The sequence below is a fragment of the Meles meles genome, chromosome 3 (assembly GCF_922984935.1).
Source record: "Meles meles chromosome 3, mMelMel3.1 paternal haplotype, whole genome shotgun sequence".
Taxonomy (NCBI): Eukaryota; Metazoa; Chordata; class Mammalia; order Carnivora; family Mustelidae; genus Meles; species Meles meles.
Genome location: NC_060068.1, coordinates 89,932,353 through 89,950,928, shown reverse-complemented (window position 1 = coordinate 89,950,928; position 18,576 = coordinate 89,932,353). Strand labels below are relative to the sequence as shown.

Below are 18,576 nucleotides of genomic sequence, written 5' to 3'. Positions count from 1 at the left end.
GAATTATGAGACAAGCAAAGGTTGGGAAAATGTGACCAATAATCGAGAGGAAGCAAAAAATAGGAGTAGATCCCCAGTGATGTAGATTTTGGAGTTATAAGACTAGGATATTAAAATAGCCATTTAAACAAATGTTAATGAAAAGAGAAAAAGATGGGCAACACAGGTAAAAGAATGGACAATGTCAATAGAAAATGGAAGCTGTTGGGGCGCCTGGGTGGCTCAGTGGGTTAAAGCCTCTGCCTTCAGCTCAGGTCATGATCCCAGGGTCCTGGGATCAAGCCCTGCATCGGGCTCTCTGCTCAGCAGGGGAGCCTGCTTCCTCCTCTCTGTCTGTCAAATAAATAAATAAAATCTTAGAAAATGGAAGCTGTTAAAAACAACAAAAAGGACACTGGGAATTAACAGTCACTGAGCCCTATATTATCAGTGGCTCAGGTCTCTGGGTTCACAGGCATTGCCTCGCATTGACATGCCTTGTTCTCCTCCCACTTCAACTTTCTGAACTCAAGTATAATGGGTGCCTTTCATTCACCAGAATCTAGATAATATATTTTAAACAGTATAGCTTATTCTTCCTTAGCTTATTCTAGGCTACCTCATCATAGAAAATTATCTACCTGAGTTTACCTCCTAGACGCTTCTAAAAGCAGTCAGAGCTTTGAAGTCAGGACTGCCACATTGCAGTCCTGGAAGAACCTGTAAAATTGTCATGTTTTTGAAAGGTGCTCTCTGGAGTTCTGCAGTTTACAGCATAAGTGAACACATGTAGTCACTCCATATCTTGTTTCTTTTCATGATAAATAGGGTTTATATTTACACGTGTGGCTGCTTCATCCTTAGGACAATCTCGCCAATGAAAAGATAACTATCCACAAGAGTGCTTCATGCCTCTTATATCTTATATACTCATGCCTCCATCCATAACTTTATTAGAAAGTACCATAATAACCTCAACATTTATCTAAGAGAAAAATAAAGTAACAAGGAAGTCCTCATTAAATAAAATGTGTTAATTATAGATGGATTGAAGAGATGGAATCTATAGTCCAACAATTTCTTAATGAAATGATGCTCAGTGCTCAGATACAAATGATTTGAAAACTAGAATTTCTCTTTAAAATAGGGACATGTCCAACCAAAAACACTCATACTACCTGTCATGACAGATACAAAGTAGAACAAATTATAGTTTGCATTTCCTCATATAAGATAGTTATACAGTCTGGGGCGCCTGGGTGGCTCAGTGGGTTAAGGCCTCTGCCTTCAGCTCAGGTCATGATCCCAGGGTTCTGGGATCGAGCCCCGCGTGGGGCTCTCTGCCCGGCAGGGAGCCTGCTTCCTCCTCTCTCTCTCTGCCTGCCTCTCTGCCTACTTATGATCTCTGTCAAATAAATAAATAAAATATTTTTAAAAAATAGTTATACAATCTAACATTATTCATATTTACTGACCAGAAGCCTTCCAGTTTTTAGTAAGTTATCTTAAGTATATATAAATCTTAAAAAATATTATTTTAAACTAACAAAAATTGTGACATTATGGAAGGAATTTGGGTTTTTTTCTTTTTGTAGAGTATTATTAAATTTGCATAGTAAAAACCATTTTTTTCAAAATGACATAACCAGCTTCTAAGGAATTTGGTTTGCATCATGTATCCCTTATAGCAAGCAAAATGTAAACTACTCGTACTCATTTCACTCTACTCAGGTGAGCAGTTAGCTTGATCACACTAACAATCATCAGCATTCATAATCTTAATCCAGAATTTCAGGAATTAGACTTCCTAAAATAGAGCAACTACAAAATAAGACCATTATTATGAAACAGAATTTCTCATCTCGGAAAATTTCCAGGTCCTCAACTGACTTTAACAGATGGAAAATAATTTTTTTCTGTATTAAGGAAGGAAAGAGCTAAGGTTTTGTTTTGTTTTTTGAAGCAAAACAGTTTCTGGGTATTAATTTCTGTTATTTCACACTGTGACCATGAATGAATCCTGGTGCCCTAGCCATATCCCAGACCAATTAAACCAGAATCTCTGGAGATGGATCCCAAACATCAGTATTTACAGCTCCTCCAGAGATTCCAATGTGCAGCCAAAGAACCAAGGGTGAGGTACATCACTCTAGAAGCTGCTAGGACTTTAGTTATACAGCAGTACAGAACTGTGGACTCAGAATGGAAAGATACCTTAAAAACTCTCTGACTTCCAGGCAGTAACATATTCATAATATTATGAAGAGCAGATTAATTAGATGGAATGCAATGCTATAAATAAAGGAAATGGTGTTTGTTTTACACTGAAATGAAATTAACCCTGGCTTAGTGTAGTGATAGTTTAATAGCGTGTGGCAGTTGTCCATTTGTTTCGGATAGCAAATACAAACTTAACTGAAACTACAGTGCAAATTTACAAGGAATTGCACGAACTAGAGTTTAGCCAATATGCTGTGAACACTTCCTTGAGCAAAATGCCAGGACATTTGGGGAGACCATAAAGTGGTATTGTATCCAAGGCACTAAGTATTTGTCTGTTCATCCGTAAATACATATATGTTAAAAAATATATCTGTCAAAAGAGGAAATTGGATTGAATTGGCTATCAAGGTAATCTCAAGAGATAAATTCTAAAAAGAATTAAAAAGTAGTAAGTATCTAGGGAAGTCCCAGCTTGTTTCCTTTGGGGACACAAAGAGTATGCATAATCTGAAAACATGCTTAGAAGTTCCAGATCCTTCTTGTCAACTGGCAGAAAGACTATGATTAACTATACCATAGCTGTAGCTGCATCTTTCATTTTTGCAGTGCACATGAAGTAGAAGGACTTACTTATTATGGCTTAAAATACATTAATATTAAATGAGATGTATACCTACAAATTTTAATAGCATTAGAGTATTAGCTCATCAAAATTAATAGGATAATATGAAAACATTTTCATGTTTCCAGATTTATAATTTGGCACTGAAAACTTTCAAATGCCTGAACAGATAAAACTTCAAATTTTTACCTTACCAGTATTAGGCTTGTGTTAGAGTTAACCACAACAGCCTGAGATACTTACAACAGAAAAACATCACAATTGTACCAGTATTGAAATAGCTGAAATATTTTATAGCTACACTAGATATAATGCAAGGTTATATACATAGATGTTATAGTAGAATCTGATAATATAATCTAAAACCATTTAATTTCTATCCCATTATTTTTTCATTATTACATTTAAATATCCTTTTTCTTAAAATTGAAAAGAGCAAATATAGTAATACTGGCACAGAGACTGCTTTTTCTGATCTGGGAAAATGAAGGACTATAAGGATAATTTCTCAAAACATACCAAACAGAACTTAAAAGGACTGATTACATGTTTCTAGAAACTCAAAGTTTCTAGTCATTTATATTTTATTCTACATTGCTTATGTGGTATGTCCTAAGCGTTCACGCAGAAGAGAAAATAATAAAGTTGCTAGTTCATTACTCTTAATTTAAATTACACTTACTTAACATACAGTGCAATGTTGGTTTTAGGAATAGATTTCAGTGATTCCTCACTGACATACAATATCCAGTGCTCATCACAAGTGCTCTCTTTAATATCCATCACTCATCTAGCCTTTCTCCCAACCTCTTCCCTCCATCAGCCCTCAGTTTGTTCTTTCTTTTTTTTTTAATTTTTTTTTTAAGATTTTATTTATTTATTTGACAGACAGAGATCACAAGTAGACAGAGAGACAGGCAGAGAGAGAGGAGAGAGGAGGAACCAGGCTGCTTGCCAAGCAGAGAGCCCGATGAGGGGCTTGATCCCAGGACCCTGGGACCATGACCTGAGCTGAAGGCAGAGGCTTTAACCCACTGAGCCACCCAGGTGCCCCTGTTCTGTTTCTTAAATGCCATATGTGGATGAGATCATATGGTATTTGTCTTTCTCTGATTGATATATTTCACTTAGCATAATACAGTCTAGCCCTATCCACACCATTGCAAATGGCAAGCATTCATTCTTTGTGGTGGCTGAGTAGTATTCTATTTGTGTGTGTGTGTGTGTATGCATGCCACATCTTCTTTACCCATTCATCTGTTGATGGGCATCTGGACTCTTTCTATGGTTTGGTTATTGTGGACATTGCTGCTATAAAAAAAAGGGGGTGCATGTGCCCCTTCAAATCAGTATTTTTGTATCCTTGGGGTATATACCTATTAGTGAAATTCTGGATTACAGGTAGTTCTATTTTTAATTTCTTTTTTTAATATTTTATTTATTTATTTGACAGAGAGAGGTCACAGGAGGCAGAGAGAGAGGGAGAAACAGGCTCCCCACTGAGCAGAGAGCCCGATGCGGGGCTCGATCCCAGGACTCTGAGACCATGACCTGAGCCGAAGGCAGAGGCTTAAACCGCTGAGCCACCCAGGCACCCCTATTTTTAATTTCTTGAGGAACCTCCATACTATTCTCCTGAGTGGCTGCCCCAGTTTGCATTCCCACCAACAGTACAAGAAGGTTGCCCTTTCTCTGCGTTCTTGTCAACACCTGTTGTTTGCTGTGTTAATTTTAGCCATTCTGACAGAAAACCATAAAACTCTTTCGAAGAAAATACAGGGGCAAATCTTCATGACCACTAGATTCTTAGGCATAGCACCAAAAACATGAACACTAAAACTAAAAAATTGAACTTCATTAAATGCAGCCTCCATATGAGAAAACATTTATAAATCATATCTCATAAGGGCTTAATACCCAGAATATATATAAAGAACTCAATACTCAATAAGACAACCCAATTTAAAAAATGAGCAACAGACTTGAATAGACATTTCTTCAAAGATATACAAATAACCAATAAGGATTTTTTTTTTTAACATTTATTTGACAGAGACAGATCACAAGTAGATAGAGAGGCAGGCAGAGAGAGAGAGAGGGAAGCAGGCTCCCTTCTGAGCAGAGAGCCCTATGTGGGACTTGATCCCAGGACCCCGAGATCATGACCTGAGCCGAAGGCAGCGCCTTAACCCACTGAGCCACCCAGGCGCCCCCAATAAGGATATTTTAAAAAAGCTCAACATCATTAGTCATTAAGGGAATGAAAACCACAATGAGATCACACCTACTAGAACAGCTCTAACAAAAATTTTTAACAGAAAAGTATTTACAAGAATGTGGAGAAATAGAAATCCTCAAAGATCGCTGGTAGTGATGTAAAATGGTGCATCCCACTGCAAAAATATTTTGGAGTTTCCTCAAAAAGCTAAATATAGAATTACCATGACTTAACAGATCTTCTCCTGGATATATACCCCAAAGAAAACTGAAAACAGGGACTCGAAGAGATACTTGTATCCCAATGTTTACTGCAGCATTATTCATAATAGACAACAAATGGAAGCAATCCAAGTAGCCATAAACAAATCAATGGAAAAACAGAAATGTGGTATATACATACAGTGGGATATTATTTAGCCATGAAAAAATGAATTTATGATACCTGCTTACACTATCAGTGAACCTTGAAAATGTTACACTGGGCGAAATAACCAGACCCCAAAGGATGAATATTTTATAATCTGACTCCTATGCAATACCTGGAATAGACTAAGTCATTGATTAGAGGTTCCCAGAGACTGAGGAGAATGGGAAATTACTCCTTAATGGCTACAAAGGTTGTCTTTGTGATAATGGTTGTACAACTTTGTAAATGTAATTAATGCTATTGAGTTGTACACCAAAATATGGTTAAAATGGCAGATTTTGTGTTATATATTTTTTGCCACAAAAATATTTTTGAAAGAAATCATGGTATTCATTTTTTTGTGATTTTGCCTGATAACTTTGTAAACTACAGTTGACCCTTGAACAACACAGATGTTAAGGTTGCCAATAACCCCCATAATTAAAAATCTGCACTTAAATTTTGATTCCTTCAAGGCTACTAATAACCAACTGCTGACCAGAAGCCTGGCTGATAAGATACACAGTCTACTTGTATATGTATTATATACTGTATTCTTACTATAAAGCAAGAGAAAAATGTTAAGAAAATCATAAGGAAAAGAGAATACATTTACATTACTGTATATGTATTTATTGGGAAAAAATCCACTTGTGGGGCACCTGGGTGGCTTAGTTGTTTAACCTCCCGACTCTTCAACTCAAGTCACGCTCTCAGGGTGGTGAGATGGAGCCCCTGCATGGGACTCCGTGCTCAGGTGGGAGTCTGCTTGAGATTCTTTCCCTCCCTCTGCCCCTCCCCAGCTCACATTCTCTTTCTCTCTAAAGTAAATAAATCTTAAAAAAAAAAAAAAAAAAAAGAATCCACTTGTAAGTGACCCCGCACAGCTCAAATCCATGTTGTTCATGGTTCAACTGTATACTGAAAATTAAACAAGTGTCATAGAACTATAAGTAATCCACACATACTTTATTCATTAGAAAAAAACTAATTTTACAGGACTTATACATTTGACTCTGGCATCCTAAAAATACAGGAGAAAAAGATGACATTTAAAATTCATTTTGTATTAGCTTTTCAACTATATTAACAGAGTAACTCTATACCTACTTTTGACTATAAAAATATCACTCCACCTCTGCTAAGGCCTACTTAGATCAATCAACTTGGCACTATAAATGTCTTATGTAATATGAAAAAGACAGCAGTAAAATACTGTGCTTCAACCTTTTGTCTGTCTCATCACACATGAAGGATATCACATACATCCTTTTTTTAAAGCACCTAACTACATGTAAGATGTAGGATGGGTAAGGCTGGAAAGTATCTTACTGTCCTCATTCATTATCTCCAGAAACTCAGTAAGAAAGGTGAAGTAACCTGCTCAGGATCACACAGTTGTTAACTAGCAGAATTGGGAATCAAATGGTCCCCAGAGGAGAGAAAAAGAAATAGGTTCAAATCTTGGTAGAAGTTACCTTACCTCTGTAAGCCTTAACTAATTCCCTTATTTACAAAGTGTTGATAAATTTGATACTTATTGCAATGACTGTAAAATAAGAATCAATCAGCAGTAGTCTGTCATCGTTGTTCATTCCACCAGAGTTTAAGCTCTGAGCATGCGGTGTGTCTGTCTTGGTTAGTGATATATCTGAGGCTTTACCCAATGCTTGGTATATGACAGATGACTCTTTCTCTTTTAATACTAATTTCAATGCTCTCTGAACTAACTTCTAAAGAATATTTTTTCTTAAGATCTACAAAATGCATCTCAAATACATTCATAATAATATTCCATTCCTGCTAAAAATATATTTGGGAGGCCTGATTTGAAACATTCTGGAAAAACAGGCTAATTATTCATTCTATTTTCTGATGTCTTTCCTTACATACAGGCACTCACTCATCCATCCATTCAGCAAACACATTTAGTACCCAGTATAAGCACTGTGAAAGTTGCTAAAATTGAAAAAATATGAGATAATTGTGCACAATCTTTATGTCTCTGAAGGAGTCTTCAAAATAATGGAACCTACCTTATTTATAGTCTCTGATGGTGAATATAAACTTAAACCAGATGGCGGGGTAGAGAGTGATGGCCTTTACCTTCTAGGATAGGAGAAAAATCCTTCAGAGGTAAAATTGTTTTTAGAAAAGAGAATTTATAAAATGGCAGAAATACCTGTTTGAGATTCTAGAATGTGGTTTCTTCTTTGTATTTTTTCTCAACCTAACTCTGACTTGGAGATTTTCTCCACAGTCCTTTGTCACTCTTCAATTTCACACAATGAAATTTCTCCAAGAGTACTTTCACACATGAAGGAAAAAAAGGGTGGGGGGGAGTCAGATTCAACTTTAGAGATTATCATCCTTTTCTTGAATAGCTTTATAGATTATTTTGTGATTCTCAACCAGAATGCCTAGCGATGTTGAAATAATTTTCCCTTAACTCCTGAGTCCTCTGTGCTACATCATCTTAAGCTTTATGACCGAAGCTGACTGAGCAGTCTATCTGGTATTTTGGTAGTTGCTGGGGAGGAAGGGAAAAGACTGCTGCAGCCTTTCAAACTGATAAATGCTCTACCCAGAAGCAATGCAGAATATTTTGTTTGAATAGTAATTTTCATTGGTCGAGTCTCATGGCTATCCCTAACCTCAGTGGCAAAGAAGTACAAAATAAACGATGTACTCAGAAGACCAGATTATTTGCATGGAGCACTAAATGTACCACAGTTATGCAAATTTTAGTCCAATAGGTTTAAAAACTTGGATTGAATGGATAATGTATAAAAATGCCAAAAACAACTTTAGAAAACATTAACAGACTAGCAATTAATAAAGAAACTGATACAACTAGTAAAGAATTGGAATTTAAAAATTTACCCCCAAACTTGAAAAGACAACAGGCCCAAATGGTTTTATAGGCTAGATTCACCAAACCATCAAGGATTATAATTTTATGCACATTGTTTCATAGAGTAAAAAGGACACAAGACTGTAAATGTTGAGAACTCTTAAGGGTCTGAGATTTTACCCTATTAACAAGCAAACAAATTAGCCTTCCACTTTCAAGGATGTTTGCAAAAAGTGTAAGATTCCTGGGGCAGAAACAAAGGATGGTCTGTTACTCACAACATTAGCCAAAACAGCAGAATTGATGATGGATACCTGATCCCTTTTTCTCCTAGAACATTACAGATAGGGCCGGGTGATACCTACACACACACTGGGCTGTGTTACCTGGAGAGCTCTGAGCTCATAAAATTTAGTTCTTTTTCTAATTTTTAATTTTTTTTTTTTAAGAGAGAGAGTGCAAGCAGGAGGTGGGGGCAGAGAGAGAAAAAAGTCTTAAGCAGGCTCCATGCTCAGCGCGGAGCCCAGTGCGGGGCTTAATCTCATGACACTGAGATCATGACCTGAGCCTAAATCAAAAGTCAGATACTCAATCATCTGAGCCATCCAGGTGCCCCAAAATTCAATTATTTTATAACTGTTAAATATAGTATGTTCTCAAAGGGGAACATCCTGTTCCCCTTTGTATGCTACAGGAATATCTTTCAAGAAACAGTACAGAATAGAAGCAGTCATTACTTCTGTTTACAAGATACGCAGACACACAGAGACCCATGTAGAATTGTTACCCATTTGCCAACATATTTTAAAAAGCCAATAAAATAATGATAAACCAGGCAAAAATAACAAAACAAAATTATACACCAATCTTCCTTACAAACATAGGCATAAAAATTCCATATAAAATATATAAAGCTGAATTCATCAGTATATGAAAATGAGTATCATTAATACATGTAATTTGTCCTATGTATGAAGAAATGATAAAACATTGGAAAATCTGTCACTTTAATAGATTTAAATTATTCAACATTTTTAAAAAATCTCTGTGAATTCATCACCTTAACAGATTAAAGAAGGAAAACCATATAACATCTTGCAAGCTACAGAGAAACTATTTTGACTTGACCAAATGGTTATGTTTAATATTGGCACAAGAATCCATATTTTCTGATCTCTTGATGAGGATGATTTTCCCTGCACAGTGCTTTTTTTCCCCTACTGTAATATATGGGGGGGTGGGAGGAGTATGAAGTTTATGTTTTTACTGTGTTCTTTAAAATAGCACAGGTATGGGGCACCTGGGTGGCTCAGTGGGTTAAAACCTCTGCCTTCGGTCAGGTCATGATCCCAGGGTCCTGAGATGGAGCCCCATATCAGGCTCTCTGCTCAGCAGGGAGCCTGCTTCCCCTCTCTCTCTGCCTGCCTCTCTGCCAACTTGTGATCTCTGTCAAATAAATAAATAAAATCTTAAAAAAATAAAAATAAAATAGCACAGGTAGAAGTACTAATATTAGATACTCTTTAAACCATGTCTCAATACCACACTAATTATTATTGGTTGTTACCAGTAATAGGTTGTGGTTAAGTCCATGTAAAAGTAAATTCCTGGTGCAGAAGTTTTCACTCCATTAATTCCAATCCAAATGCTGTTGGAATAAAATAGTTGCCTATATCACTATATATATATGTATATATTTCACTATTATGATGGTTTTAGGCATACTGTCTCCTAGGCCATCCTAGGATCTTTGGGGGCAAAGATTGGTTTGGAGGGCCACCAAAAAATCCTAGACATTACTTTGATTTGTGGCCCTCAAAAGCTTAACTGTACCTGACAAAATCTTATTCTTTCCTATTTATTTTCTCTAATTAGGAAGAAAGTAGATTTAAGTTAATTTATTGATTAGAATACATAAATTTAAATTTCACTTATCTTTCCCCTTATGGCGGTGCTAATTTTAAAAAAAAAATCGAGAACACTGTTCCAGACTCATAGTTTCTTAAAATATCTTAAAATCCTCAGTGACTAACAGATTGTAAATATGCCCTCTATAAATGTTGAGTAGATCTCATAGTTTCAGGGTCTGATACCCTGAGAGTCTACTTAAAATTAGCCACTGCCTTGAAGAAATCAACTCATATTTAAACAGTTAGAAGCCATTTTGTTTGAACCATCAATGGTCAACTCATTGATTTATTTAGAAAAGATAGACATAATATGAAGAGCAAGCTCTGGCAAGAAAAGGTAGCTTCTTCCACATATTAATAGTAACAATAGTAATAATAATGTAAGAAGAAAAATCTGACATGCACTGAACCTTTATAATGGACCAGGCCTGTGCTTTATATGTATTAATTCATCTAATCCTCATGGTAGCCTACTGAATTAGGTCCTTTCATTGTGATCATTTTACAGGGGAATCAGTTACTGATTACTGGAATTAATCACTCGTTAGTATTCTTGCAGTTCTTCTGATGTCATAATCTAATACTTACCAAGTAACAATATCTGTGAGGTGATTTTCCTTTCATCAGATTTTGATTGAGAAATTGCAATCATCCCATCCAATTTATAGCTTTGGAAATCCCAAAATATTTACAAAAACCCACTTACTAACTCCCCACCTTAAAAAAAAAAAAATTAAGGGGCACCTGGGTGGCTCAGGGGGTTAAGTGGCTGTCTTGATTTCAGCTTGGATCATGAGATCAAGCCCCTCATCAGGCTCCACTCTGGGCATGGATCTTGCTTAAGATCTTCTCTTCCTCTGACCCTCCACCTCTCTCCCCATCTCTCTCTCTTTTTCTTGAAAAAGAAATTAATATTAAACAAGCAATGATCCTTATCCACCTTACCTATAAAAACTTACTTCCTGAGTCTTTGTGGTGTTCAGAGCTGAAAATTAGCATTAATGAGAACACTTTCAGTCTACGGCCATACCACCCTGAACGCGCCCGATCTCGTCTGATCTCGGAAGCTAAGCAGGGTCGGGCCTGGTTAGTACTTGGATGGGAGAACACTTTCAGAATGAGAGGCACTCTATTAGTACTTCTACCAGGAGAACAAAAGTAAACTGAGACTGTCCTGGGGAAACCAGCACATATGATCTTCCCACCCATAATGCTTCGTCTTTTGTGCCATGTTTTCTCTTAGCCCTACTTTTTTCTAGGGCTATTCCATTAATACCATCGTTCCTTTGACCCAACCAACTGAAACTGAAATCTGAAACATCTAAGGTTTATAAATAATCCTTTAGGTCAGAAAAAAAAAAATCACTTTGTTATATAATAATAATTTCCAATAATAGTGCTGCTTATTCTCCAGCCTCTATTTGTGAAGCAGCTGTGGAAAAGGAGTATCAGCTACTTTGGAAATATTTGTGTTTATATATTGGGCTAATCTTTGAATGTGCAAAAACTCTTCCCACTTCCCCTCTCTCCCACCCTAACAGACCCCCCTTTCTCTTAAAATAATGACTACAGTTTAGAGAATGGTGGTTAGATAGTCTTAAAAACCTGTTGGGATGAAATTCCCTTAACATGCTCTCCAAAAAAGAATACCTCCCAAGGTGGGTACAAAGCAACCCACTGGAATGTGGGAAGAGAACATAAAAGAATATATTCTACTTATCTAAACAGAAGTTAAGCTTTTGAGTGAAGCTGAGTGAAGACTAACAGTGGCATTCTTACTTAGAGGTTATGATGGTATGTAATGTTGGCTGAGGAAAACTGGAAGTCGAATAACAGAAGGACAGACTTCGTTGGCATGTTTTCTATCTGTTAAAATATGTTGAAGTTTGCATATGCCCAGTTAAATGGATTTTATATTATATTATCTAGTTTTAGATAAATATTAGTGCAAAGTACACAAGAGACTTAATACTAACAAAGCAACCAAAAAAGACAGGAAAAAATATCATCCTATTGTAAACGTTTTATAAGCAATAAAAATTAATAATTTAAAAATAAAATGTGATAGGAAGTCAGCCAAAAACATTATGAATTATTAAAAACCTATTTGAAATATGGCCCTCTAATTTACCTTTTCCCCTTTATCTCATCCTTTTTAATTTCATGTTTTACATCTACATAATGTAAGTAAATTTACTGAAAATTATAAAATATTGATGCAAGTAATCGGAAAAGACACGACTAAATGGAAAGTTATTGCATGTTCATTGATTACAAAAATTAAGATGTCCATATGACTTAAATATGTACAACTTTTCTTAAATATAAATCATATAAACAGTTATCTAGAATTATCCTTGATCAAAGAAGTTTGACTTTAGATACTACTACCCAAGTGAGTGTAACGTTGCCATCAGAATAAGCAGCTTGATCTGGAGCATATTTAGTGTTCTTCCATTGTTAAAATGGATGAACGAGAATCTGCTTAAAGCTTGAGCCTCACAGAACCTTTATCACCAGAGTTACTAGCAGCTACCAAAATTATAGCTTTTCCATAGTTTATTGTATTGTCTCCACTAAAACAAATAAGGACAGAAATACTTAAAGTGGGCATTAGTAAGTAAAAACCAAAGGTTACGATCAGATTATCAGTCCTTTGAAATTTGTAGTTTTTTTTTTTTTTTTTTTAGAAGACTCTGAAACTATGTATTGGTCAACCAAGAGATGTTGCCATTGGGCAAGCTTATGTTCAAGCTCTAAATAATAAGCAGGTACATATTACTGAAAAAAAGTGCAGTATTTCACAAGGAGATGTAATATTTCTCAGTAATACTTTCATTTAGTCATACAAGAACTACCACTTTTTTTTTTTTAATGTGGGTGCCAGCAGTTTATTTCCTTGTTTTTTTAATTCTGCCTCAAAATATTAACATTTTACCCTGGCTGATGAGAGATTTTGGATTTCCTCATTTAAGGCCCACTTTCCAACACCTTTATGTTTAGAGTCTGCAAATCAGAAAAGAATTCTATTTGCCAGTTAGATATATACACAGATACACCTGTATCTCCATCTGCATTCGCCTCCACAGGTTCTATCTTATGTCTGTTTCTGTAGATACATGTATCTGGTCCTAATTTCCTCCATCTCTCTCCTGCTGTATTCTGCCCTTCTTCCAGATTGCTGTATGTATAGATCTACCCATAGCTGTAGACAGAGTGGAAGGGTCTACTTTACTGCCTGAAATTGAGGCCTATAACGTCTGAAACATGACTAGCAAAGTCAGTCTCAGGACAGATGGGATTTTAGCTTTGTCCAGGGAAGCCATAGGAAGAATGGCTCCCTTAATAAGATGGGAGGAAGGCTGTGTCAGAGTGTTTAGAAGGCCCCTATACCCTTGGGGGTGGCACCTGTGCACACATTACATAGAGCTAAGTTGGGGCTGCAGCAGCCACATTGGAGTCCAACGCCAGTCACCCCCAAGGAGTCTCAAGTCCAGGAGTCTGTACTGTCAGTGAGTGGCCTGTGCAATACACAACTGAGAGCTTTTGGGGGCACTGGCTTCTGTGTGAACAATACCACTCTGGAAAATAACCTGTCAGAGAAGGTATCCACGTGGAAGCTGGTGCAACTATGGGTTGCTGGTAGTAGTGAGGGTGAAGCCCGAGGGGCTTTGATCTGCAAGGATATCCTCACCCAACTGTACAACTACTGGGGTCCAACAAAATGATCCTATCACCCTCTGATCACCCTGGCCTGAGAACTGGGCACCAGGATCCTGATGTCTACAAGACATCTGCTTGGGACTTGCAGGCTGCTTCTGATCTTGGTCACCTTCAGGCACCGACTGGTGATTACCTTCAATATAGGGACCAAAAAATCCACAAACACATAGCGATGCAAGTGGCCATCTGGCCCGACCAGCTAAAATCAGGACTTAGCACTTGGACCATCGTGGCGGTTTTATGGTTTACTGAAATGCTCTGCATTTAGGAACCCCCCGCCAGGAAAGTTCCTCCCTGCACATGTGTTCCTGTGCTGTAAAGCAGCTCTCAAACACTTCAGCTAAAAACTGAGATCAAAGAGCCACCAGCGGCCTGGGAAGGATCCCATGGTGGTGTTTCCACTAGATGTTCCCTTTATCCATATAGATGATGTTTTCTTTAGCTATGGCCAGTAGTTTTTCTGGTACCAAAACGTAAGCACTGACAAGTATACACTCACATACAAAAAAATTCACACCTACTACTATTAAATACTGAGTGCATTAATTTCTGGTAAAATTAGTCCCTTTACTAAACACTTCTGATCAGATCTAGTTGTCTTCTGTAGTATACTAGTTGAGTTTCAGAGCCCTGAGTAGCCAAAGGATATACAGTAGGGCATTTTTGGTCTGTTTGTATTTTTGTTTGTTTGATGGCTGGTTGGTTGGTTGGTTTTATAATTTTCTGGCACTTGATTGGAGTCCAATCAAATGACTGGTTGCATTTTTCCTATCCTTTAAACCACTGATGTGACTTTTACCATAGCAAGAGGGGTTTTTACAAACTAACATCTCATAGTGAAATATCAATTGGCAGGTCCAGGTTCTATGTTGTTTTCAATTTAAATGATTTTATGTATTCCTGTGTTCCTGTTATGGTTTCTCCTTCTCCTGTGTTCTTAAGCAGTGCTTTCGTTTTAGAGCTCGTGTCTCTCTTGACATCACCAGCAAAGAGCAGACAAGGGCATGAAAAACCAGCTAGAGCCAATCTAAACACCTTATGACAGAATATAACAGAAAAAAAAAACTATCTGTATGTGAAAACTAGGGAGGCCTGAATCATAATCAGATTGGGAATAGAATTATGTCCATTGCAGAAGTACCCGGTAGCATCTTGACTTACTGCTAACATTCCACGTTCACATACCCCGTGCATTTTCTTCAAGGTTGTTGCTAGAAGTTTCGAGATTGGCTTTTTACATACCAATCTCCTTAAGTAAGCCCATGATTTAAAATTTATAAAAATTAAACCTAAATTTCTTCAAAGGTGTACATTTTGTCCAGTCTGTTCAGTGCCAAAACAAGATATTTTCCTTCTAGAATTTTATTCAAATACCAATAAAATTCTTGAGGTATGAGATAAAAGGTTAAGTTGGTGATCACTAGTTACAAAGAGCAATTGTGACAATACAACCTGAATCGAGTTCAAATGTAGAAATTGCTCGCCTGTGAAAATAATTTAAAAATTTGTGAGGATCCGTTGTGATTAAGTCATCAGATGGTATAGATGAGCAGTCAGAGACCCAAAGAGATCAAATAGCTTGCCCAACACCTGGGTGGCTCAGTGGGTTAAGCCTCTGCCTTCAGCTCAGGTCATGATCTCAGGGTCCTGGGATCGAGCCCCGCATCAGGCTCTCTGCTCAGCGGGGAGCCTGCTTCCTCCTCTCTCTCTGTCTGCCTCTCTGCCTACCTGTGATCTCTCTCTCTGTCAAATAAATAAATAAAATCTTAAAAAAAAAAAAAATAGCTTGCCCAAGAAGGTGACAGAACAAGAATAGTTCTCCTGACTCCCTACTCCATGCTCTTTGCTTAATTTTACTGATCCTGCCCTTAAAACCCATAACTAAAAGAGACTCTGACTATTGGTAATCATTGGGAAAAAAAACTGTCAGGAATACAACATATCACTCAGTGACATCAAGATACGCTCTGTTGATCGTCCCAGTGTTCAAAACACAGCTTCCTTTATGAGCACATACCTGAATTCCATGAGCTTTACAATAACGTGTTGATGCATCTTATAGGTTTCCATAGACGTGCAGCTCCAGTTACAAGAAGGCAATTCCCACATGGTGCACACAGGATGGATTATCTGCACTTTGAGGATGATAGCCGTGGATGGTGGTTTGACATGGATATGGTGATCATCTATATTTATTCAGTGAACTGGGTCATTGGATTCATTGTTTTCTGCTTTCTTTGCTATTTTTTCTTTCCGTTTTAGGAATTTTCATATCTTACTACAGTTGAACAATCATAAATGATGTAGATAGCAATTAAACCTTTTTAAAATGTGCTTTGAAGTTTTTATAATGTTGCATTATATAAATTGTTGGTGTTTATAGAAAGTATGAGAATAATGGACTTATTTATTAATGTTTTTCATGTAACAAACTACAGTTTACTGAGAAGCTAGTCTGTCTAGCACTTAGCAACAATGCACTATTAATTTCAAAATTCCTCCTGGTTTAGGAGTTACGGGCTCTAATTTTACAATACTGCTTTTATACTTAATTGTAAAGACTGAGGTTTTCCCTCCACTGAAAAGTAGTAAAAATACAAAATGAAATGATAATCTGGGTAAATAGTATCTTTGCTGAAAAAATATTTAGTCAATCACCACTTATTATTAGGCAAATTATGTGCATTAAACATAAATTATACTTTCTGGGAACTAATATAGCAGGGTATATTCAGTTTTGGTTTCCAATTTTCTCTACTTATTTTCTATTATCAAAAAACCGGGCTATTCTTTAAACAGACCTAATAATAGCATTAATGCAACATTTTTATTTATTGTAAGAACAGAATAGTAAATGTGAAAGACTCCCAACAGAAAGAAAGATATTAATCCTTTCCAAATTACAGGATTACTCACCGGAAGAATAAAATACTTACTGATTTTCAGTAGTTTAAAGAGCAATGCATGTCCAAAATGTAACTACTTTAGTGATTTAACACAGAGATTGTTAAATATATTGTACATGTGCAATAAAGAGTGGCTTTTACATTTTTTTCTTTCTTATTAAGTAATTTAATATCTGGAATAAGGAATTTTTGGAAATAGGCTTATGAGGCTTATGAGTATATACAAAGAAAACCTGGCATTTCTTTTTATTATTACAGTATTCTAAGCCTTGGAATTGGTTTTTCCCTTAATTTAAAAAAAATAATAAAGAAATCTAAATTATTCCAGAATAGGAAACAACACTAGTACCCCACTTTCACAAGTAAGAAAACTAAGGCACAAAGAAGTAGGCTTATTTCAGTCATTAAGGTGGTCTTTGTGTAACCTATGAGGAGTGTTTTGATTATGGCTATCATATATCTGATAACACAGTGAGCATACTTTTACACAAAGAAAGTGAAACTGTCATGGCACTAAAAATATCACCATCAAACAAATTGTCACTGTCAAGGCCTCAAGAGTTCAGTCTAGGAAAAGTCCAAATTTGGCCTAATTACAACTAAGTGTATTTGAATAAAAGCACCTATCTGATGATATGTGATGTTCTAAGAAATATGATAGAGTAACAGATTTTTATTCTACAGTGTTACTGTTCTTAAAATTATGTCCGTGAAAGGAAACAGCAGTGTCCACTAAACACTATCAAATCTAGAAAGCAGAGAACTAAATACATTTTAGAAACATCAGTTTTTGCTCAAGTACCAAAATAGACAAATTATGCTTAGTCTAGTGGCATATAACTAATATCTTAGTAAAAACAATATTTTTTACAAACCTCAGTATTACCTTACAGAAATAAAAATGGGTATTTATAATTTATTGCTCCAAGTGGAGGTAATACGTGTCAGGACTGAAAAATTAACAAAACACAGATGGGGGGCGGGCAATATCTTAATAACTTCAAAATGAACTGCAGCCATTTCCCAAGCAATTCCTGGTTTATCATCTCTAGCAAATATGCTTTTACTCATTCCTAAATTAAAAAGTTGATTAAAGGGGCCCCTGGATGGCTCAGTCAGTTAAGTGTCCAACTCTTGAGCTCAGCTCTGCTCTTGATCTCTGTGAGTTCAGTCCCTACACTGGGCTTCACACTGGGCATGGAGCCTACTTAAATAAATAATTGATTGTAACTATACATGAAGCAGACTTAGTATTATAACAGATAAGAGAGTTCTCAGAGAAACAAATTTGATTCCCAATATGAGTATAGTAGCTCAATGATATATCAGTTTATAGACCTGTATCTACAAACTAAGTACAAATAAAAATAATACCCTTAAATACCCTTTAAAAAAAAAAAAAAAAGAAAGCTTGGGGCACCTAGGTGGCTCAGTGGGTTAAAGCCTCTGCCTTCGGCTCAGGTCATGATCCCGGGGTCCTGGAATCGAGCCCCACATCAGGCTGTCTGCTCAGCAGGGAACCTGTTCCCCTCCTCTCTCTCTCTCTGCCTGCCTCTCTGCCTACTTGTGATCTCTGTCTGTCAAATAAATAAATAAAATCTTTAAAAAAAAAAGAAAGCATAGTCTGGAGGAACATTCTAGATGGACTATATGAGTCTTAATAACAGTCTGAGAATAACATCATTTGGCATATTAAAAGTAAATTTAGAAATATTATAAATTTCTAATTTTAC

General features: G+C 36.5%; 1 protein-coding gene across 1 annotated transcript in view; it reads left to right on the top strand.

The window, feature by feature from the left end:
* RNF180 (ring finger protein 180) overlaps positions 1-16,974 on the top strand; it is a 167,778-nt gene extending 150,804 nt beyond the window's left edge. The window contains exon 6 of the mRNA XM_045998928.1: positions 16,000-16,974. Coding sequence (XP_045854884.1) covers positions 16,000-16,199 — 200 coding nt within the window. The 3' untranslated portion in view covers positions 16,200-16,974. The remainder of the gene's footprint in view (positions 1-15,999) is intronic.
* The last annotated feature ends 1,602 nt before the right edge of the window (positions 16,975-18,576 follow it).